The following is a 22,274-nucleotide window of genomic DNA, read 5'->3' as shown; positions in this document are numbered from 1 at the left end:
TTAAATATTTTTTCTCCAGGTGGTGTGCTGAAGGCGGCAAACTCATCTGCTGTGACTACTGCAACAACGCCTTTTGCAAGAAGTGCATTCTGCGCAACCTGGGCAGGAAGGAGCTGTCAGGGATTACTGATGAGAACTCAAAGTGGCACTGTTATGTCTGCAGATCAGAGCCCCTCCAGGATCTGGTCTCCAAATGCAGTCGCGTCATGGAGAAACAGCAGCTTAAGCAAAAGAAAACGGAGAAGACGGAGGAACGTGAGAGCAAGAAGCATAAGAACAAAGCAGCCAAAGAGCACAAAGCAGTCGTCAATGGAAAAGAACACACAGAAGACTCGGGGACCATGACATTCTCCTACAGAAAACTGCACATACCAAAAGAACTTGTAAAGAAAGCAAAAAAGCTTGTTGAAACTACAACTGGGTTGAACAATACTTTCATTCAGTTCATTCAACAGGAAGCCGAGGACCAGGGAGATAGATCTATCAGGTATCGGCATTTGAAAGCCTTTAAGGCCGTGCTTTCTGATTTGAGAAAAGCTCACAGTGCTTTAGAGGAGGCTTTGGAACCTGAGTTTAGAAACATGGAGTTGCAGAATGGCAATGAAGGCCAGCACGTTGTTAGAAAAAGCACTAATGTTGAGGCAGTTGCAGAAAATGATACCATGGACAACACTGCAGATTCGGTGTGTGAGAGCGATCCACCTAAAGAGGCGGATGAGGAGACGCTTCAGGAGCAGGATGTGGTAAAAGATCAGGTGTCAGAACAGAGTGAAATGAAAGAGCACCAAACAGAAACTGACGCAACCGAAAGGACAGTTAAAAAAGAAGTTTGTGAAGATGGGCTGGTGTCTGCTGGTGAAATGTCCTTAGATCATGATATTATGTCTGTGCCGCCTTCGGTTCCTGAAGAGCTTTTTCAGATGGTGGAGAGTCTTGCAGATTCTACAATGCTGTCACAGGCTGACACAACCTCGGTCACCGATGCCGAGTCACAGTCTAATGGAAACCCAGCAGACACTCAGCCCCAGCCTAAGGTAAAGAACCTTATAGTGAAACTGACTCCTGTCCCAGTTGTTACAACGCGTGGGTCAAGGTCATCCAGGTCCAAAAACAAGGAAAAGGGCGGCGAGGTGTCAAAAAAGTCTGAACAAGAATGCGAGGAGGAAGAAAATGCTGCTTCTGATGAAGTAGATGGAACCAAGAGCCCACCGCCCAGCCGTCGCTCTAGCAGAGTGAAGACTACTCCTTTGAGAAAACAGACTGAGAATAAGGACAAGAATGTGTCCTCTGACTCGGATTCAGAGTCAGAGGAAGATCACAAAGACAAGGTCAAGTCTTCCAAGAAATCCAGGAGCACTAAAAAGGAAGACGAGAAACAGGCCAAGGCTTCTGATAAAAAGACAGCTGACTCTGATTCGGATGAAGTTCCTGATGTACTGATGGAAAAAGCCGCAGCAGGCGACAGCACTGATGAGGGAAGCGCCAATTCTAAAAAGCATTCGCGCAAACTAAAGCCATCCACAGAAGACGCAGAGAAATTGTCCAAACGCAAAAGGAAGTCTGTAAGCTCCGATTCAGACCTAGCAAGTAAAGGTAAGAAGACTTCCAAGAAGAAGAAACGGAACGGCTCAGACTCCTCAGACTCGGACTCTGAGGAGAAGGACAGTAAAGCGCGTGTAGCGAGGAGGAGATCTACCCGTGTAAAGAAGGAGGATGACACAAAAGAAGAAAGCAAAAACTCACCTGAGACGAAGCCGAAGAGGTCCTATGAAAAGAAGTGCAAGGGAAAGGACTCTGGAACATCCTCAAAGCTACAGTTGACCTCTAGTGATGAGGAAGAGGAGGCTGAAGGTGCCTCTGGGGAGGACAGCGACGAGCAAAAGATCAAACCTATTGTGGAGGATAACGTTTTGGCAGGCAGTGCAGCCTTTATTCAATCCTCAGGTACACCTGGAAGTAGGGCTGCTCGATTATGGCAAAAATGATAATCACGATTATTTTCACTGAAATTGAGATCTCGATTATTTGACGATATTTATTTAACAATAACAATGTGTTGAATAATGGCTTTAAAGATTGTCAAAAAATAATATAAAATAGTGTGCAAATACTGATAACAGTGCAAATGTTAGCAATATAAAAAAATAAATGAAAAATGTAAACATCTATACTTAGTGAACTTTGCAGTGTTGCTCTGTGGTGCAGCTACGACACAGTAGCAAAGTTTACACACTGTCTACTTGATCCACGTCTGACTCAGCGAACCCATGTTTCCACACCACTGAAGGGTTTTTTTTTTAACCTCTCTTTTCAACCAACGGCAGTCACTCTCCTCTCCAAATAACTTCTGCTTAGCTTTCCGAGCTTCCCTCGGGTCCTCTTAATTGTTGTGACGCGTGATGTGTTCGAAACACAGAGAGGTGCGCTCGATTTGCCACACGGAGCAGCGCGAGAGTAAAGCACGAGGGAGGTCATTTTTAATGATCGTTGAAAGCCCAGATCGTAATTTAGATTAAAATTCGATTAATTGAGCAGCCCTACCTGGAAGTTTTATAACATGAATTAAATAAATGAAATGTGCTGATGAATGCGCTTCAGGAGGACAGAGATGTGTTAAACTTTTCTTGTAATGACCTGCATGGCCTTCAGTTAGCTACACGTGTGTATGGAAAACTACTTTAACATTTAATCTTTAACCACAGCGAAAACAACAGCATCTTTTTGAGCTATTACCATCAAAGCCAACAGCTTTGACCCAAGGCAGTTCCTCTTAAAGATATCTCCAGTTTATATCTCCTCAGCCAGAATGATTCATATCAGCAATTTATTTCTTACTGGAACTGACCAGCTGTAGTAACCTAAATAATTGCGACATTTAGCCCTGACTTCTGTTCAAACTCTGTATTATACTTCCATATACATGCGATAATTTTGATTACTCTCTTTATTCTTATTAAAGTCATCTACAAGTTCATGGCAATATAAAAGAAAATTGTGAAGGAATCATTCTAATTTAGCAATTTTTTATATTGATAATGTCTTTGATCTGTTTAAATGTCGGAGAGGTTTGCTATAATGTGTGGTGTTTTGTACAGGAGATGAAGTGGACACTAAAGAGGGAATTACTGGGATTTGTGACGACGATGATGACGACGATCCTGAGAACAGGTACTTGTAAAAGAAATTGATTCTTCCAACTAGGCATCAAGTGGGTATCAACATCATTCAGTCCCAACAGTGAAACGCGAGGTTTAGCGTTAGCAGATCGAACAGCTGCATTGAAACAATCTCAAAGGAGAAACTGGTGTTCGAATGCTCTGATTTATATTATATTGCACTAACTTTACAAGGTTCCACACAAATGTTGTATTTGTTTGTTCATTTTTTGGGGGGCTAGAATGTTTTTGTAAAATCAGGTTTTTATGATTTTATTTCTCTTTACCTGCAGGATTGCAAAGAAAATGCTTCTTGCCCAAATAAAATCGAACTACTCCTCGGGAGCAGAGAGCTCCTCTGACAATGAAGAGGCAGAAAAGGAGGAGAAGTCCTCCAAGAAAGTTAAAAAAGAAAATGAAGAAGACGAACAGCAAGGTAGAAATTTGTTAAATAATCCTAGGATTTTATTTTATTTATTTTTTTAATAATACTCATCTTCATGAACATTTTCAAAACAAATTTTTCTTTCCATGAAGATGATGAGGATACAGAAGACTCTGGCTCTGATGTCGAAGTGAAGAAGAGTGGCAGACGCCATAAACTGCTTCGTCATAAACTCTCACTGAGTGAGGGTGAATCAGGAGAGGAGAAGGCTGCTGGGAAAGAGAAGAAGAAGGGCAAAAAGAAGTCAGGACGGAAAGGTTTGTTCTGAAATTATAATTCAGTCTCTGTGCCACGTCCTACTTGAGGTTAAAATATTTGAAGAAGCTGTTAGATGACAGGTTTTCGTTTTGTTTTTTTATTTGCATTTCAGTGGACAGCGATGACTCTGCAGACTCAGACTTTGAAAAGTCAGAGTCCAGTGGCGAGTCGGCCGAGAGTGAGGTAGTTAGCGACTCAGACAATGAAGACAAGCGTCGAAAGACCAGGTGAGAGGAAAGAACTCCAACCAGTGGTGGTGACTTATTTCACTGCCGGTGGATCCGGACAAATCTAGTATTGTTCTTTTTATTCCTGCAGAGCTGCGAAGAAGAAGGATGATGAAAAACAGAGAAGTTATGCTCAGAAGAAGAAGCGACGCAGGATCAAAGTTCAGGATTCTTCTTCAAGCAATGAGAAGGTGTTTTAAATGCAGTGCACTTGGTGCTCCTAAACTGTCCCAAAGCTTCTTTTTTCATAGTAGGATTACTAGGTAGAGGAAATGGAGCCACGTGAAATTTACCAAGTCAAGTCATGCACGACACTTAAAATGTTATTTCAACTTACCCTGGAGTGTGTTGTGGGGATTATTGAGGCCACAAACCAATCATGGGGCTGCTCAGCTACTGATCGTAGCCTAAGGGCTGAACATCAGAGGGCTGAACTTGATGTTCATTTCCACAGAGTGGAGAGGAGGGCGGGGAGGACCAAGATGGAGAAGGACGCAAAGGCCGAAAGAAGATCCGCAAAATCCTGAAGGATGACAAGCTGCGGACGGAGACGAGGGATGCTCTGAAAGAAGAGGAGGAGAGGAGGAAGCGCATAGCAGAGAGAGAGGCACTCAGGGAGAAACTTCGAGAGGTAAAGATGAAATGTGCGGCTGTTATCAGGAGTATAGACTCGATATTCAAAGCCCTGAGCTTTTGTAGGAAGTGGAAAGAAAATGAAGAGTTTCCAGTGAATATTAGCTGTAAGAGGATCTAATGATGAGCAGTACGTTTCATTATTTGCACTTTATGCTAAATCAAATCATGTGTCTTAAGTTTTTCAGATCAAGCAGTTGGAGAGTCTGCTTTGGAAGTTATAGTAATTACCATAAAACAAATATATGAATCAAAGATTCAGAAAGGTTAGTGTGAAAAGATGGGCTGTCAACTAGCTTGTGAAATACACTGGTGTGAAACTAACAGGGATCCTGGACTTTGATGGTTGGTGTGTATGCCAATGCAAATTTATGTTTAATAGGCCAATAACACATTTCCTGACCAATCTCCCTATTACTACAAATTTAAACTTGGCACAAATCCTGGTAGGTTAGAACTCATCCTGCTGATTTTGAGTTGGTTCTCAGTGGTGGGAATGCTGCTGCATTGTGGGTGGTAAATGGCTACGAATAAAGAAAAATCCAGAGTGAAATCAAGTTGAATGGATATGTTTTTTTGTTTTTTTTGGTAGAGAAATTAAGAATTACAATAAAGGGATTTGCTAAACTGCCATGTGGACCAGTCACAAATTTAATTGTGATAACATTTTTGTTATTGGGATCTATAGTGTATGGGCTAGACTTTTTTGTGGTGCATGACATTTGAGAACTTGTCCTGTAACTCCTGCATATGATGTAAAATGTTCCTGGTGTTTGTACCAGGACTCTCTGGCAGCTGTGGCCTTTGAACCACTCTGCTCATCCTCTTTTGCCTGCAGTGGCACATTTTTTTTTCTTTTAAACCTTCATCTAAAAGAAGCCCATAGCAGTCCGCTGATGGCTGCCTCTGGGAGCAGTACTGCCAAAGTAAGTGGGTTGAGGCTGCTGGTCCAAATCAAACATTTACTGGAGAGAAGCAGATGTTGGGGAGACGAGGGCCACACAGAACCACAACATGCTTCACAGCTGTCTCCATTTTTGTTTCTTGTTCTCTATTATCTCCCTGTTGTATTATTGGTGGTTGTGTTAGCATTAGCGTTAGCATGGTTTCATAACAGCCTGTATGTATCCAGCATACAAAGTGCCAGTTGTGGTGGCTACATTGTTTGCCAATATTAACGACCCATGTAAAAAGTCAGCCATGTGCTCATAATTCAGGGGTAGCTCTGCTGTTAAATACATTTAAAGGACATTTTTAGAAAATGAAAGTGTAACGAGCAGCAGGGTGTTTCCGTAAGTACTTTATTTTTTTTATTAAAATGAATAAAATGCGCCATGGTTTAGTCAGAATTGCCAAAAGTGCATGATGGATTTTTCTTTTAATTTGTGAAATTGACCATGCATTAGCCTAAACGGGCTTCCTTCACATACACAGACGTAAAGAGAGCGAGGTATTTTGTTGGAGATACAAAGTGAGAATTTTAACATACTGGAAGAATTTGTGATATATTTCTTTTACTTAAGACGTTATTTCCAGATTTTAGAATTAAAATAATCTTTTTGGCTCTTCTTCATTTTGCAGGTGATTGTGGTGGAGGAGTCTTCCCAGGTTGTCTGCCCCATCACTACCAAGCTGATGCTGGACGAGGACGAAGAAACCAAAGAGCCTCTGGTGCAGGTGCACAGGAACCTGGTGACAAAGCTCAAACCTCACCAGGTTGATGGTAAGGACACAATGCACAAAGAATTTTGAATCGGTAGGAGCTGGAGAAAAAAAAATAAGCAAAGCAAGCCTGAGGTGCTCGGCACTGATGTTTCCTATCGTGTGTGTTTTGTGTCCCTGTCAGGAGTGCAGTTTATGTGGGACTGCTGCTGTGAATCGGTGAAAAAAATTGAGAAGTCTTCTGGCTCTGGCTGCATCCTTGCCCACTGTATGGGCCTGGGAAAGACTCTGCAAGTGAGTTACTTGCCTTATATTGTCTGTTCATTTTCACTCTTGTACAAACTACACCAGTTGTGTAATGCAATGTTTTTAGCTGCCCCAAACGTACAGAAATGACCTCCTGTGGAACTTTAGAACAGCACAGAGAAGCAGTTGTCAAAATCAGTGCTTATATTAAAAGGCAGTCTGATAAAAATGTTCGAAAGCTCTGTGCTGTTGGTGCAACATTTGACTCGTTTTGTCCTGTAGGTGGTGACATTTCTTCACACGTTGCTGCTTTGTGAGAAGCTCGATTTCAGCACAGCACTGGTGGTTTGCCCTCTGAACACTGTCCTGAACTGGCTCAATGAATTTGAAAAGTGGCAAGAAGGAATGAAGGATGAAGAGAGTTTAGAGGTAATGGGTTGCCCTTGTGACCTTTCAAGCCTTTTCTGTTTCCAGTGCGTTGCTTAGCATATTTACCTTTGGTGTGCTCAACAGGTAACTGAGCTGGCTACAGTGAAGAGGCCACAGGAGCGAGCGTACGCCCTTCAGCGATGGCAGGAGATGGGCGGCGTTATGATCATGGGCTACGAAATGTACCGAAACCTGACGCAGGGCAGGAACATCAAGAGCAAGAAGCTCAAAGAGACTTTTCAGAAGACTCTGGTAGATCCAGGTAGAGTGATTTTTACGTTACATGTTATGGACTTAGGTTATCTTTCGGTGCTCCTAAAAATCAATCTTGTGGTCCAAATGATCCTTTTTTAAACTGATATAAGCTAAAACAAACATTCACTTTAAGTGAGTACATCTCTGGCTGAATGTAGACTCAGTCCTGGGGTTGTTTTTTGCACGTTAGCTGTTCTAATGTGGCCACATGTACCAAATTAGCCAAACTGTTTTCATTTTCTTTTGTTTACATCTGAGCCTGTTACTGGTAAACCCCTTTTTTTTTCGATGTGCGTGCCATTCCAGCGGTGTGACCTGATCTGAAATTGGCTGCATTAAAATTATCCTTGTGTTCATTTTTACTAGGGCCAGACTTGGTGATCTGTGATGAAGGCCACATCTTGAAGAATGAGGCCTCTGCTGTGTCCAAAGCAATGAACTCTATCAGGACGAGGAGGAGGATTGTGCTGACTGGAACGCCGCTGCAAAATAACCTTATTGAATGTGAGACTTCCTGCTATCATCCATGTGAATCATTTATATGGATGATTTTTGTTTACTTTTTAAAAATAACTTTTCTGACTTTTGTCTCCTTACCAGACCACTGCATGGTGAACTTCATTAAGGAAAACCTGCTTGGTTCAGTTAAGGAGTTTAGGAACCGCTTTATTAACCCCATCCAGAACGGTCAGTGTGCTGACTCCACCCTACAAGATGTCCGGGTCATGAAGAAAAGAGCTCACATTCTTTATGAGATGCTTGCTGGATGCGTCCAGGTATATATTTAAAAAAACATTTTTGTGTTTGAAATGATTCTCTCAGGCCTCCTTTGACTTCCTGCTTAAATAATGCATTTGCTTTTCCTACAGAGAAAAGATTACACTGCACTCACCAAGTTCCTACCTCCCAAGCATGAGTATGTGTTGTCAGTCAGAATGACTCCAATCCAGGCTAAACTTTACAGATACTACCTGGAGCACTTCACAGGTGAGAACCAAGCTTTAGTGCAGTTTGTTTTTTGCTTTGTTGATGTTCAACAACCCTAAGTTTTAGTCCCAACTAGAGGAAAACTCTTTGGTACTAAAATTGTGTTAATTTAACTCCCCATATTTTTCCCATGGTTATTCACGCCCTGCTGCAGTGGCTCTCTGCCTCACCAGTGTGGGCCCATGGTGCAGTTTGACAACCACTGCTTTAAACTATTTGGATCTTTGGGGGTTATAAACAGCAGGGACTCTTGTGGCTGCTAGCAGTGCTTTCCCAGTGACAAGTCTGATCTGATTGCTCATACAAAGATTTAGACCACGCTTAGACTAAAACAAAATTAGGGAATTCGACTGGAAAACATGTATAGGCTAGGACTAGGTTAAATCCTACTGCGGGAGTTCTGTTTCTCTTGAAAGCGCTCTCCTTACTGGATTTGCTCAGACAAGGTTTTTAGATAAATGGAGGGTCTTTCTGGTGGCGCAGTAAGTCATTTAGTGAACTTTTCCTCTGAGAGAGAGTGTGTGTGTGTGTGTGTGTGTGTGTGTGTGTAAAAGAGTGGCAGCTGGCACAGTGCCGCAGGCAGGGTTTAAGCCCAGTTTCCCACGTCTCCCTAATGAAGAGCTCTGGGAGTGAGGGTGTGGGGTAAGAGGGGAGGGATGTGGGGCATAAAGGGAAGGGAAAGAAATTTCTAGGGAGAAGGGGCCAGAGGTTTTACACCAAAAGCAAAGAACAGGAGGGCTGGTATTTAAGAACAGGAGTGTTTGGAGGGATTGTTGGTATGTGTTGTGGCTCATTAGGCTGGGTTGTCCACAGTGCACAGCGCTGATGTTGTGACAGAGGATTTAGTGTTTTAAAGTGGTGTCTTCAGACTAAAGACCACCACGGGTTGTGGTGGGAATAGCCATAAATATTCTCTCCTTTAATTCCACTGCTTATGTAAAACTTGAACTAACTTCTGATGTCTTGGGGTCAGTGCAGGTCAGCATCCTGAATAGGTACGTTAGTGTTTTAGCGACTGCTTTTTGCTCTAGGAAGCAGCTGATGGAGCAGATTATAAGGCTAAGAATTAGCTATTAATCATCGGCTTTATTGTGATTTTGTGGTTTCAGTGTTCATTCCTTGAGAAGAATGATTTGCACTTATTGCTTAGTTTTGTCTGTACAATTACTTTGTAAATGCGCTGCACAGTCAAAATCAAGCAAAGTTTTCAGGCCGTTGCACGTTTTCCACATTTTCAGACTAATCTAAAATGGATCGAATTTATTTTATTTTCTTGTCTGTCTGCACACAATACTCAACCGTGTTCAAACAAAAACAGGTCTTTGGGTATTGTGTAAATGTAAGAAAAATAATGAAATGGCTAATTTGCAAGTATTCCGACCTTTGCATTTGTACTTTGTTGTTGAAGGAAGTCTTGGCAGCTGAGCCATCCTCAAATCATATTAAAAGTGATCTCCCATCCTTCTTGGCAGAAAAATGTAAAAAATTCAACCAGGTTTGATGTGCCGATAATGTGCACAGCCATTTTCAGGTCTCTCCGGGCATGCTTTGAGTATTTCGTTGATGTCTGTACTCTCTAGCTCTCAGAGGCGATTTTTTATCATCTTGGCTCAGTTTGATCTAAATGGTGAGGGAGTTTGCCCTTTTAGGAATTAGAGGGGGAAACATGGTGCTATAAGACGACGAGAGCAAATAAGAGTTAAATTTAATTCATATAGTACCAAATGTCGGCAATAGTCAACTCGAGGAGCTTGATATTGTAAGATAAGCACCTTAAAATAATTGAGAAAACACTCCAACAATCAGACGACCCCCCTATGCGCAAGCACTTGACAATAGTGGGAAGGAAAAACCTCTGGCAGAATCAAGCTTAGGGTGGGGCAGCTGTCTGCTATAACCAGTTGGGGTTGAGGGGAGGAAGACAGGATAAAATACAGCCTGTGGAAGAGAAGTCAAAGATTAATAACTAATGCAGCACAATATTCCTGATGATAATCTTTTTCATAACTGTTCAAAAACAGAATTGTTTCTGGAAAACATTTTAGAGCTCAACCCAAGCCACTTTTGTATCTATCTGGCAGCACCTTTTAGGTCATTATCTTGTTGACGTGGACACTTTAGAGCTCTCAGGATCTCAGAGTAAAGTTAGACTTTTTTTTTTAAAATCCATTTTTTCTATGCGTCTGTCCAGCTAATCTCCCACATTATGTAACAGAAAAACTGTCACAGTCAGCCACCGCTGTGTTGACCTGTAACAACAGTGTCAACGAGGCATTCCTGAATTGTGGTTTCCACGATACATGCTGTTGGATATCGTGACCAAATAATTCAATCTTTGTTTTGTCAGACAAGACGATATTTCTTCTAACTGTATGAAAGTCATTAAGGTTCCTTTTGGCAAACTCCCAGCAGGCTGTCATGTGTCTTTTAGACAGGAGCGACTTCCCCCTGGCTACTCTTACTATAAAGGCCTGATGGGTGGAGCGCTGACCTCGAATCAACTTTTAAAAGCGTCTTGAGGATAATTGATAAAATTAGAGCTCAAATGTGAGTCTCACTCCAAATGCTGTTTTTGCTTTGTTGTCTAAGGAGCTTGGAAAGAAAAGCGTCTGGACTTCTTTAGGTTGCTTGAAGACGTTTCACCTCTCATCCGAGAAGCTTCTTCAGTTCTAGGTTCTTCCGTTCTTGAATTCAGTTCCTAGAACTGAAGAAGCTTCTCGGATGAGAGGTGAAACGTCTTCAAGCAACCTAAAGAAGTCCAGACGCTTTTCTTTCCAAGCTTCTTAGACTATGATGACCTGGATGACTGAGAACCTTCACAGACCTTTTGCTTTGTTGTTTTTTCAGTGTTGTGTGTAGGTTTAAAATTGAGTTGAATCCTTTTTAAGATGAGTTGGGATTGCTTAGAGCTTGTTCACTATGGAAAAAAAAAAAAAAAAAACAACCTCTGAGTACCAATTAAATATTTTGCTATATCCACCTCTGACACTCCGGCCAGCATTAATCTGTATTAACTGTCAAATTACTGTTTACCTCAGCTGTGTGAAGCTTCCATATCTGTTTACTGTGGAGGAGTCCAAAACTGGTTAGTCAAAGCTCATTTGTTGTTATGGCTGGCTAGTTGTGAGCAGTTCATTTACTGGGGAGAAATGCATGTTTAATCTGCTGACAGTAACAAACTGTTTAATTATTCCGACTAAAAGACTTATGCACGTTTTAGACAGTGGAGTTGAGGCACGGGGTGTGGAAGGAAGATGATGAATTGGATACAAGGGAGAGAGGGAGTAGTGGTGGAAAAGGTAGAGGAAGATGTGAAAAAAGAAGCGAATGATAATGCTGAGGTTTCAGAAGGAGGGATAAGATCCAAGGAAGAGGTGGTACAGTGTCAGTGCAGATGGGAGATTTTGAACCACCATGGACTGCCACTCTTACTTCTCCTGTCATTCAGCCCTGTGTGGTTACAGCTTAAAGGCTTAATACTGACAAAGGTGTGAATTGTGTTTCTAACAATCTCTCATGACCAAAATATATTTTTTTAATTATTAAAAACAAGAGTTTATTTATTTATTGTTTTACATTGTTTGATGATGGGCTGTGAAAACATGTAAATTTAAAGCTCTTAATGGATCATATGTAGTTTGAAAGAGTGGTTTGTGATCCTTAAAATGAAAACTAAATTATGATTGGTGTTCTCAGAAATTTCTTAGTTAAGTTTAGCTGTCTGTCAGTTTGTCAGGTTTCCGCTTTTTGAAAGATTACAGAGAGTTAAACTCAGTTGCTCCTGTTCTTATCGTCTGTATGTATAAAAGGTTTAAGAGCATGCTGTCAGGTACGTAATGCAAACACACATCCATCTTCTCCCTCATATTCTTTCCCTTGCGTGCAGGTGTGGGGAATGCTGTGGAGGGGAGCCGGGGCCGCGCGGGGACCAAACTCTTCCAGGATTTCCAGATGCTCAGCAGAATCTGGACCCATCCCTGGTGCCTTCAGCTGGACTACATCAGTAAAGAAAACAGGGTAGGGCTGGGGAAGACGAGACTAAACCACAGCAAACACTGACTGAAAAACTAGAAATACATTCCCACAAATTGCACACACTGTAGCAAAACAATAGAAACACATTGCTGACAGGTCACGCTTCGAGCAAGAACACCACATACTGCTACTGAAGCAAAACTTTTCCCCTTATGCATCGTTTCTGCTGCCCAAGATCGAGCCCTGCGTACAGCTGACCTGCATTGCTGCACAGTTGAATCTCACACAAGTGTACTTTCCCGCAGGGTTTCTTTGACGAGGACAGCATGGACGACTTCATCGCTTCAGAAACAGAAGAATCCTCAATGAGTCTGACCTCCGAAGATGAGAAGATCAAAAAGTAAAGTCATGTTTGTTTGTTATTTATTTATTTCTTTATACAGATATGACATAATTAAACTGCTTTTCTACTCGGCATCTTACTCTTGCTAACCCAGTCTCGCTGTGCCTCCTGGCTAATAGGAAAAAGAAGCAGGGAAAAGGGAAAAAGAGGGGATCTGACGATTCGGACAGTGATGATGTTGAGGTCATCAAAGAGTGGAACACCAGCTCTCGTGGCAGGAACGGCGAGGGCCGAAACAGAGCGGAGACTGTAGAGGAACGTGAGTGTGCAATAACACACAGAGGGGACTACGATTGGTTGGCTGGGTTTAAGAGGGTCATGAACTGTACTGTATATCTATATAACATTTCATGCTCTGATTCAGTCCTTCCTACTCTCTAAGTAATTAGTGAGAGGGGGAATCTGTTTTATCAGAACTGACCTCAGGGAACCAAGCACACTACCTGCTTGTCTGAGCCTAGGTAAAAAAAAAAAAGAAGGGGAAAAAAAGCCCCTATTGCAGCCTTATTTTAGGCTCCGAGCTGATCCATTTGCCCTTGTCCTTATTCATTCCCACATACTGAGGAATGATGATTATATTGTGATATCCTTCTGTTTTATTTAGAAATTAGGAGGCTTCACATCCAGCTGCTGCTACAGGCAGAAGCTGTTGATGAGTGCGCCTCTCAGTATAAACAAATATGAAATGCACGCATTTCCATCCCATTCTCATGAACCCGATGTCTCCATAGATGTCTTGACTTCTCACTTTAATCCAGGATGATTTGATTCAAAGTCTTTAAACACATTTTTAGCTATAATGTGAGAATTTTTATGCCTATTAAGAAAAAAAAAAAATCAATACGCTAATTAAGCAAAAGTTTTAATTAAAGGCCTAATAGAATGACATGGAAAAAGTGATGACCTTTTATACCTAAAGGGTCACACCTGAAAATACCTGGATTTAAACTGGAACTTTACTGGTTGGTAGGGATGAGCAGCTACTTGTGGGTTTGAGTGAGTCTAAAATCTTCTGTTTCCTTTAAAGTCAAAGATTCATGGAGATACAGTATATGGATCAAAGTACAGAGCCATCTATACATCACACCTACTGTAGATGCTCGGTCATAGAAACCTGTGAAATGAGGCAGTTTCTGTGCTGAGGTTAATGCCAGAGGAGTTTTGGAACTCTACAGGTTTTAAGTGCGAGTCTTGGCGACTTCTGTGTGGCTCAGCGCTCGGTGACCCGGCTCTGTAGCATTTTGTGGTCTGCTGCTTTGTGGATGACTTGCTGTGGTTCCTAAACACTTCCACTTTGCAGTAACACCACTTATAGCTAATCGTGGAAAATGGGGGGGGGGGATCACGTTGCGTTGGTGGCATCCTATTACAGTACCACGTTCTTCAGAAGGACTTGTTCTTTCATAAATGTTGGTAAAGGCAGACTGCATGGTTAAGTGCTTGATTTTGTACACATGTGTGGGACTGGCCGTGACTCCAAAGGTACACTATATCATGCACCAGCAGTTGTACTGCATAATACTGAGAGAGCTGTTTAAATGTAGCAGTAACTGTCATGTAATGGAAGATGGTCTGGGACAAAATTATGACAGTGCCAGTAATGTTAGGATGATCATCTACTACCCAGGTCCACTAATCACTTAGTCAAAATGTATCAAATCAAAATGATCAGCATGCTATTGGCATCATTGTGTTATGCAAAAAAAGCAATTTTGCATATGCAGATCTAGCAGTGGCAGTAGAAGCTTGAGTTTGGAATCACTAATAGTATCCACGTATTAAGTGCTTGGTTGAGTTTACAGACATATTAAAACTAAATAAAAAGAATAATTTTCACACACTTAACTGCTGTAACACAATAGACAACCATGTAATAGTGGGCCTCAGCTTTGGAAACTCAGTGTCTGTTACAGGCTTGTTGTTGTCAGATGCATGTAGGCTAATCTGTAACTCTGTATTATGAACAGCTCGGCCCTCTGGCTCTGCACCAGGAAGTCCCACTGCTGACTGGCACAAGGAGTTTGTCACGGAGGCTGACGCTGAGATCCTGGAGCACTCAGGGAAGATAACGCTGCTTTTTGAGATCCTGCGCATGGCTGAGGAAGTAGACGACAAAGTGTAAGTGTGTTTGTACTGTGTGCAAGCGTAGCCTTTGTCAGTTTGCAGTGTCATTGCAAGGTGTGTCTCTGTGTTTGTCTTTAGGTTGGTGTTCAGTCAGTCTCTCATCTCTCTGGATCTGATTGAGGATTTCTTAGAGTTGGCTTGCAGAGCTAAAGATGAAGAGAAAATTTCTCCATACAAAGGTATGTTTTGGGCATTTTTACATAGCATTACACTATGCAAAAATGAACCTATGCCCTGTTACTGACTTGCTAGACTTAGCCAAGCACTGTTTTAGTATTATAAGCGAGTTGAGATTGGCAAGCTTCATTTTGTCCCAAGATTCATTTTTGTGGTTTTACACTGCGCTTTTTAAAGTGACGTGTGTGTGTGTGTGTGTGTGTGTGTGTGTGTGTGTGTGTGTGTGTGTGTGTGTGAGTGAGTGAGTGTATGTGTGTATGAGAGAAACTGTGTTAAAAATTTTTAACATGAGCCTTGGATAAGGATGAAGCATTTTCATAGAAATGCAGGTTTTCGACTCATAAGTCAACCCACACACAGCATGTATTCTTACATGTGTACTGGTGTGCTTATTACTCTTAAACACACACCAACATACACACATTGCCGCTGGTGTAAGGTCATGTTCCTAATTAAACTTCAGCAGCTGTTTTTGCTTTCATTTTGAAAATGATTAGACCTTGACTTTTTATTCGACAAAAAATGTTTGCTCAAGGGTTTGTAATTTGTAATGAAAAGATCACAGTGCCGTAATTGGAAACATGCTGAAATGTTGGTTATGAAGGCTGGTGGGAGGGGTTGGTTTGGCCATCTTGAAGGCTAAACATGGCTGGCCTCTAACCAACACAGCCATCTATCTGCTGCCTGTTAATACCAAAACTAAGTCTCTTTGACAAGCAAAAGGCAGCACTGACGCAGATACATGTGCTTTTGAAGTTTCTGTTGAACGTAGACGGCAGATGGCAAATCAGATTTCGTTCCTCTCGTGTTTGTGAAGGTGAAGGCAAGTGGTTCAGGAACATTGACTACTATCGTCTGGACGGCTCTACCAATGCCACCACCAGGAAGAAGTGGGCCGAGGAGTTTAATGACACCAGTAACACAAGGTGACATCTTTGCTGTGTTTACAAAATGCAAAATGATGACAGCGACTTTGCAAAAAAAGAGCATGAGAATCTTAAAGCAACATTTTTGCACGTGACACAGGATATAATTGTGATGTGTCTCCTTTTGTTCCATTTTCATACACAGAGGCCGTTTGTTTCTCATTTCTACAAGAGCTGGTTCACTTGGCATCAACCTGGTGGCAGCAAATCGGGTCATCATCTTCGATGCCTCCTGGAATCCATCCTATGACATCCAGAGTATCTTCAGGGTTTACCGCTTTGGGCAGCTTAAGACTGTCTACGTCTACAGGTTGCTTGCCCAGGTGAAGTTTAATAAAAGTCAATACATTTGCAGGTAAACTAGCCACCAATAACCAGCAAGCAGGTAGTTGGTCTTTGTATATAGATTAAGACTTTCATGAGTATAAACAGTTTCATGCAAGATGCTCTGTATAAGTTTACAACATTTACCAGCAAAGCCAGCAAACGTTGAAAAGCCACAACAAAGTATAAGAATGGTTTAACCTCCTAAGACCCGAGCTCTTCCATGGCATGCATTTTTAATTTCTCTTTGATATTTGGGCATATTGGGACCTCATGAATGTAAAAACAAAGAATTGCCAGGTTTTTTTTTTTAACCTGATTTTTGTTTCTAAGAAAAATGAGAGCCACATATGAGGACATTCGTTTTAAATTTTGATAGAACAGTGGCATTAGAATGTCCTCATAAGTGGATATCAGGCCCTCGTAGAGAAACATTAGTGTTTTTAGGTACAGACAACCCAAAATGTCCACATATGTGGACGCCAGGTCCTAGAAGGTTAAGGTGACAACAATTAAGACTTGTGAAATTCAGCTAGAGATGAGCTGCTGTTGAATTTTTGGGACTAATATTGACTTTATATATAGATTTTGATAAATGCATGGCTAATTAGGTGACTAATGCAGCATCGATGGGCTGGGAAGTTGTGGATTTGCTGACTTGAGGCATTGAACTGTAGGTGGTGTTCGGGCAACTCTGTTTAACTTTTTGACTTTTGGTTTCACTCTGACCATTTTGAATTTAGCTGAAATATGAGACACTTTTTCTAAAGTCTAGCTAGTGTGTTGTGAGTGTAAAATAGCTTGAAGTGCTTACCTTTCAATCAGCTAAATGCTACGTGCTGACCGAAGAAATCTAGCATGCTAGTTAGTTTCCTGTGATGGCAAATGTTGGCCGAATTTCCAGTATATTGGTCAATTTTTACGTTTTTTTTCTTTCAAACATTCTAAACAGACACATTTCTGTTACATTTCTTTTGTATACTTATTTATATTTACTTATACTTATTTACTGTTGCAGAGTGCCCTCTGGTGGACAAACTATGCAACATTGACACAAAACATTGCTGAAGGGCATTTCTCCCATCTCTTTATTAAATGAAGAGTTGGCAATTTTAATTTATTGACTATTAAAAATACATTTTTTACATCATTTTACCTCATTAGGAAATGCAGATTGGTAATGAACTCACTAAACTGTACTTGGAATTCTTGCTGCATTGTCTTGATATTGATGCCTCTGTGTTCATCCAGTATAGGGTGGATGTGATGTGCTTGTGTAATTCTGATTGACTCCTGGGCCACTTGATGTTTTTTAAACCTCCGTTTTTTGTTCATCTCTTTTCATTCTCCCTTTTTAGGGCACAATGGAGGAGAAGATTTATGAGCGGCAGGTAACCAAACAGTCTCTGTCATTCCGGGTTGTGGACCAGCAGCAGATTGAGAGGCACTTTACGATGAACGAGCTGGCCGAACTCTACACCTTTGAGCCAGACTTGCTGGATGATCCCTCTGAAAAGAAGAGCAAGAAAGCCACACCCATGCTTCCTAAGGTAAAGATGCATATATTGTATGTATTTAGATCGAGAAGGTGGGCTTTCAGCAACCCTAACCCTAAGTTAAATTGACACTATAAATCAGACATGTAATTTGGCTTTGATGAATCATTGACTGAGAATTCATGCTTTTCTTTGAAGGAAATGTTGAAAACAGGCTGAAACCTATTAACAGTAGTAAAATAGCTTTTTTTTTTTTCTCCTTCAGCAAACATGGCACAGGATGCTATTATAATTGCCAAGCTTGTTTTTTTTCCATACTTTCAGCGAGTAGCTTGTTCTTCCTTTTGAAGTTTTGCACTTCAGTGATAAACTGTTATTTAAACCCAATGCCAGCTTGTATGCTGCTTAGCCTCTTTCTGGGATCTCGGTATTTCTTCTCGTTTCCTTTCATAATCCTGCCCTCGCCTCTTCTTTTCTTCTAATGCAGGTGCAGTGTCACTATTTAGGCCCCCTGGGGTTTAATAAGAACACAGCGCTTACATGGACCATCCAGTCCAGCACAGCTGCACAGATCTGTCTGTTTACTGCTATTTACTAAATAGTCTTCCCATTGCAACACTCCTGCTGCCCTGCTATAAACCTGCACTCCTCTTTTTTTTCATTCATTCCTTGCTGCTTTTTACTTCTCTGTTGATCTTTGAATTACTCCCCTCCTTTCCCACTCATTCCCTTTTTTGAACTCTCTGGGTTTATTCAGATCTGTTTCTTAAGTGGTTTTACCTCTTTGTTTTGGTTTGACCCGGGTTACTCTGCAGAAACTTGTAAACAGACAGGTTTAAAAAAACCCACTGTATATACAGCTTGCATGCTCTTTCATTGGAGAAAAGTCCTTACAGTTCACCTTCATTGGAAATTGTTTTTGTTGTTTTTTTTATTGACATTGACAGAATAATTTGCATTTGCCACTCTCTTGATGAGTATTATCAGGTAGGAGCAGTGTGAGAATCCCCTCAGTGAGCAGCTGCTATAATTTCTCCCACCACATATATTCCTCTAAACCCAGAGTAGCCTACTTAGAGCGCAGCAGAGCACAGTTGGAGATCTGAAGAGGAAAGATGTGTTCACTGAGCTGCGGCCTGTTAGATGTGTATGATCTTTAACGAGCCCAGTGACATTTATATGACACAGTATTAAAGACGGAGAAGCTGACAAGCTCTTATAAAGCCAACCTGTTTTTGGCCAAGGGGTTAACTATGATGTGGCAGCAGGACTGCAGTATTACGGAAGGAATTTGCCATCTGGAATGATGTGAAGATGAGTCAGACACCCTCCATCATTTTCAGCCAAGAACGAGAGAGCTTGTACTTTCTTTCCTCCATTTCTTCACACTGTGAAGTGCAGGGTCTTTTTTCCACGCAGAAAAGACTTGGGTCGCAGAGAAGCTGATATTTAGCTCTTTTTCTGCAAAGCTTTGTTATGGATATTTATTTAACTTGACCTTACCTCAACCCTCATACTGTACCTATAGTTGCACTTTTACTCATGTTCCCACTCTCTCTTCCATCCACGCCATTTCTTTTCTCTGCCATCTTTGTGACCATCTGCTACTATGACTCGCCTCTCTACCTCCAAATGTTCAAAGTGAACTCAGTAAAGTTGTTTTTCTTTTTTCGCCCCCTGGCCTCCCCCTGCATGATGAAAGGTCATTATTTAAACCCCACTCTTAAAGATGGCTCTCTAGTCTTCAGAAAAACTAATTGGAGACAAAGGAAGCAGGCGTGCTTCCCGCTAATGACAAAGAAGGCCCTCTCAGCCCAGACATGAGATTTTTTGCTCTCCACCCATCTCTTTCTGAGACACTCTTGCCTACTTCCTGTTCATCACACACTTCCATCTAACATGCTACCACTTGTACTTAAAGTTATGTTGGTAGTCTTTGAACAATTTTTATAAAAGTCTCCAGCATCTCGTGCAGACGTGCTCTGCATTGTACGCTCTCGGCCCGGCTGGCGTGCTCTCAGCAGGTCATGGCTACAGTGGTCATTAGGCTCTGCTAGGAACGCTGAAAGGCCGTGGGCAGGCTGTGCCTAAACTACAGTATAGACAGGAGCAGACTGGAGCTATAAAGCACACCATGCTTGTCTCATTAGAGGTAGGAAGTCACTTTTGACCTTGGAGGGGGGGGGGGAGAATCTCCCTCAGATAGTCTTCAAGCATTACATGAATGATCGGTAGTTTACAGAGGTCCTTTGTGATGCTGTTGTTGTAAATTACCTGCCCTCAGTTAGGCCGATCTCTCCTTGGATAAACTGTTTCTTTTACTTCCCAGAGTGCTTTTTGCCTGCTTTTAGAAAACATGCCTGAGCTTGATGTAGAGAGAGCACTAATTATAGTTACAGCAAGAAATTAAGTGGTTGCAGGTGGTGGTGGGGAGAATCAGAAGTCATCATCAGACCTCTGTTGCTATACTCTGATTGTTTGGGACCACCTTTAGAGACTCCGACTTATTTGTCTTTTCTATGATCAATCCTTCTCGGTATGATTTATATGCAGTAGGTGTTTGTACAGGAAATCATTTTGACTTTGCTTGTGGCATTGCCAGTCAATGAGCAGAATATTCATCTGTCATTAAAGGCTTGTATTGATAAAGTGACTCATTTGAGACTGATCAGTCATTCATAGAGTTGCACTTGTTTTCTCATCACCCCACAGCTTACAAATCACCGTGTGAAACAGCATAAAGTCTTTCTCTCTACTCCACATTTTGAGACTGAAACTGTTTGACTGACCTGAGAGCTGTTTGATCGAAGTGCATTGGCATCTTTATTCTGACTGTAGCGAGACTTTGGAGCCAATGAATGAATCTGAAAAGAGCAGCAGTCTGCCTCTTCTCGTCTCCCACCCGTTTCTCACCTCAGGCTTGTTCAGAGACTGATTCCTATTTTTATATTCTCATCTCCCCCCTCTCAACCCTCCGCTCCAGCTGGCTGTCTCCTGTAGCGAACCCTTCACTGCTGCTAGCTGAGGCTTGTTTTTATTGGAATGTGGTATGTTTATTGTCTTTTTTTAGCCCTTTATGACATGCATGATTTTTGTTTCTTTGTTAATTGACTGACAGCTAGATAAACCCTCTGACTTGTGTTTAGGCCCCAGAGGGTGTAAAAACAACATGGTTTTAAGGGCAGGGGCGGCCTCCTGATGTCAGGTACAAGAGCAGCAGTTGAGCACATTTGTGCGAAGAGACTGTTTAGTGCAGGTTGGTAGAGTTGTGTGTCACTTATGTGCAGCTGGTGGGGAGAGAGAGTTTTGACTGGACTTAATGTTTAGGTATTAGAAATATCCCATACCTTCACATTCCTGCTGTTGCGATCCTGCTTTAGACCCCTTAGTTGCTATGGCCGATGCACCTGTGTGTCAAAAGCAGTTTGTGACACACACACACACACACACACACACACACACACACACACAGAGCCATGCCAGTGCATTAAAAGCTCGTGCACAATTTGGGAATAGTTGTTGTAACTGAACAACTGAGAATTTCTTTTGCTCTGCTGCTTTCTTTTCTTGTCTAAGTGTTAAACCTTTTCCCTTTTCATCCTTCATATTTTATGGCTTGGTGGAGGCTTACTATTGTGGCAATGACAGGTATAATAGAAACCTCATTGTCAACATATTAACTGATCGCTTAGGAGTTTGGAAATGGAGTTAACATGCTTGAAAATGTTCAGAAAGTTGATAATGTGGCCAAAGAACTGCTGCCTGTTATGTAGGCGGCACTTTAATGGCATCATACCTCTTTACAGTTAAGCGCCACCTAAAATCTGTTTGTAAAGCATACGTAGGCTTCTGTGCCAAGTAGTAAAGTCTACATGAGGCCCACTTATATGGACTCCCAAGTTTTCATCTTTGTGATGTGTGAGGCAGCCACGTTTGAAAGCTCCTTTACATAATTTGTGAACTGTTGGCAGGAGAGCTGTTTTTATACATGTGCAAGTATTTGGTTTAAAGGATGCATGCCTTGGGAAAGGTTCTCATGCATTGGTAAATTTAGTGAAAGCCTTGTTTGGTAAGTAGACCATGCAGGTTCTAATGAAAGTACTGGTTCAGTTTGCATTTACAGAGGCTCTTCCTGTACTTGGATTTGAAACATCTGATTATCAGGATCTTCTTACGATTGAGCAGTTTGTGTCCTAACTGAGGAACGTCTAGAGGTCGCCTGCAGACATTACCTGCCACCTCCAGTGCTGCGTCTGAGCAAACGCGCACCAAATGTCTCCCCTGTGCTTTTCTCAAAAGGGAGAAAACATTCAAATGGAGTTGAATTGGCTGATTTACCGCCCACTCTGAGCATCTGCCCACCCGCAGTCTTTTGCCTCAACCTCCCTGCAGTAAATTGATAGTCTTCCACATACAGCTCCATACAGATGACAATAGCATAGGTCAGGTTACCTACAGTCATTAGTGCCGCCTCAGGATACACGCACATATAGCACTAGGATGGGAGATGGACCGGACCACCCCAGAGCCACTGCTGGTAGGGATTACTTGG

The 22,274-nt window shown here is 41.8% G+C and overlaps 1 protein-coding gene across 4 annotated transcripts in view; it reads left to right on the top strand.

The window, feature by feature from the left end:
* Positions 1–22,274, top strand: part of atrx (ATRX chromatin remodeler) — a 34,712-nt gene that overhangs the window by 4,372 nt on the left and 8,066 nt on the right. For all 4 annotated transcript variants that reach the window (XM_086311600.1, XM_086311609.1, XM_086311627.1 and 1 more), the window contains exons 8-29: positions 20–1,944; positions 3,096–3,168; positions 3,449–3,591; positions 3,693–3,857; positions 3,971–4,085; positions 4,177–4,276; positions 4,540–4,716; positions 6,300–6,441; positions 6,565–6,674; positions 6,909–7,055; positions 7,140–7,317; positions 7,677–7,814; positions 7,911–8,086; positions 8,180–8,297; positions 12,184–12,314; positions 12,578–12,672; positions 12,795–12,934; positions 14,643–14,793; positions 14,878–14,978; positions 15,794–15,902; positions 16,048–16,225; positions 17,585–17,776. In XM_086311600.1, the coding sequence (XP_086167726.1) occupies positions 20–1,944; positions 3,096–3,168; positions 3,449–3,591; positions 3,693–3,857; positions 3,971–4,085; positions 4,177–4,276; positions 4,540–4,716; positions 6,300–6,441; positions 6,565–6,674; positions 6,909–7,055; positions 7,140–7,317; positions 7,677–7,814; positions 7,911–8,086; positions 8,180–8,297; positions 12,184–12,314; positions 12,578–12,672; positions 12,795–12,934; positions 14,643–14,793; positions 14,878–14,978; positions 15,794–15,902; positions 16,048–16,225; positions 17,585–17,776 (4,804 nt within the window). The remainder of the gene's footprint in view (positions 1–19; positions 1,945–3,095; positions 3,169–3,448; positions 3,592–3,692; positions 3,858–3,970; positions 4,086–4,176; positions 4,277–4,539; positions 4,717–6,299; positions 6,442–6,564; positions 6,675–6,908; positions 7,056–7,139; positions 7,318–7,676; positions 7,815–7,910; positions 8,087–8,179; positions 8,298–12,183; positions 12,315–12,577; positions 12,673–12,794; positions 12,935–14,642; positions 14,794–14,877; positions 14,979–15,793; positions 15,903–16,047; positions 16,226–17,584; positions 17,777–22,274) is intronic.

This window comes from Aulonocara sp. 'chitande type north' Nkhata Bay, linkage group LG2, assembly GCF_057382095.1.
Source record: "Aulonocara sp. 'chitande type north' Nkhata Bay isolate Kocher_YH1m ecotype deep benthic linkage group LG2, A_spYH_male_GT1.1, whole genome shotgun sequence".
NCBI classification, from domain to species: Eukaryota; Metazoa; Chordata; class Actinopteri; order Cichliformes; family Cichlidae; genus Aulonocara; species Aulonocara sp. 'chitande type north' Nkhata Bay.
The sequence above is the reverse complement of the archived record's forward strand: the minus strand, read 5'-3'. Positions and strand labels throughout refer to the sequence as shown.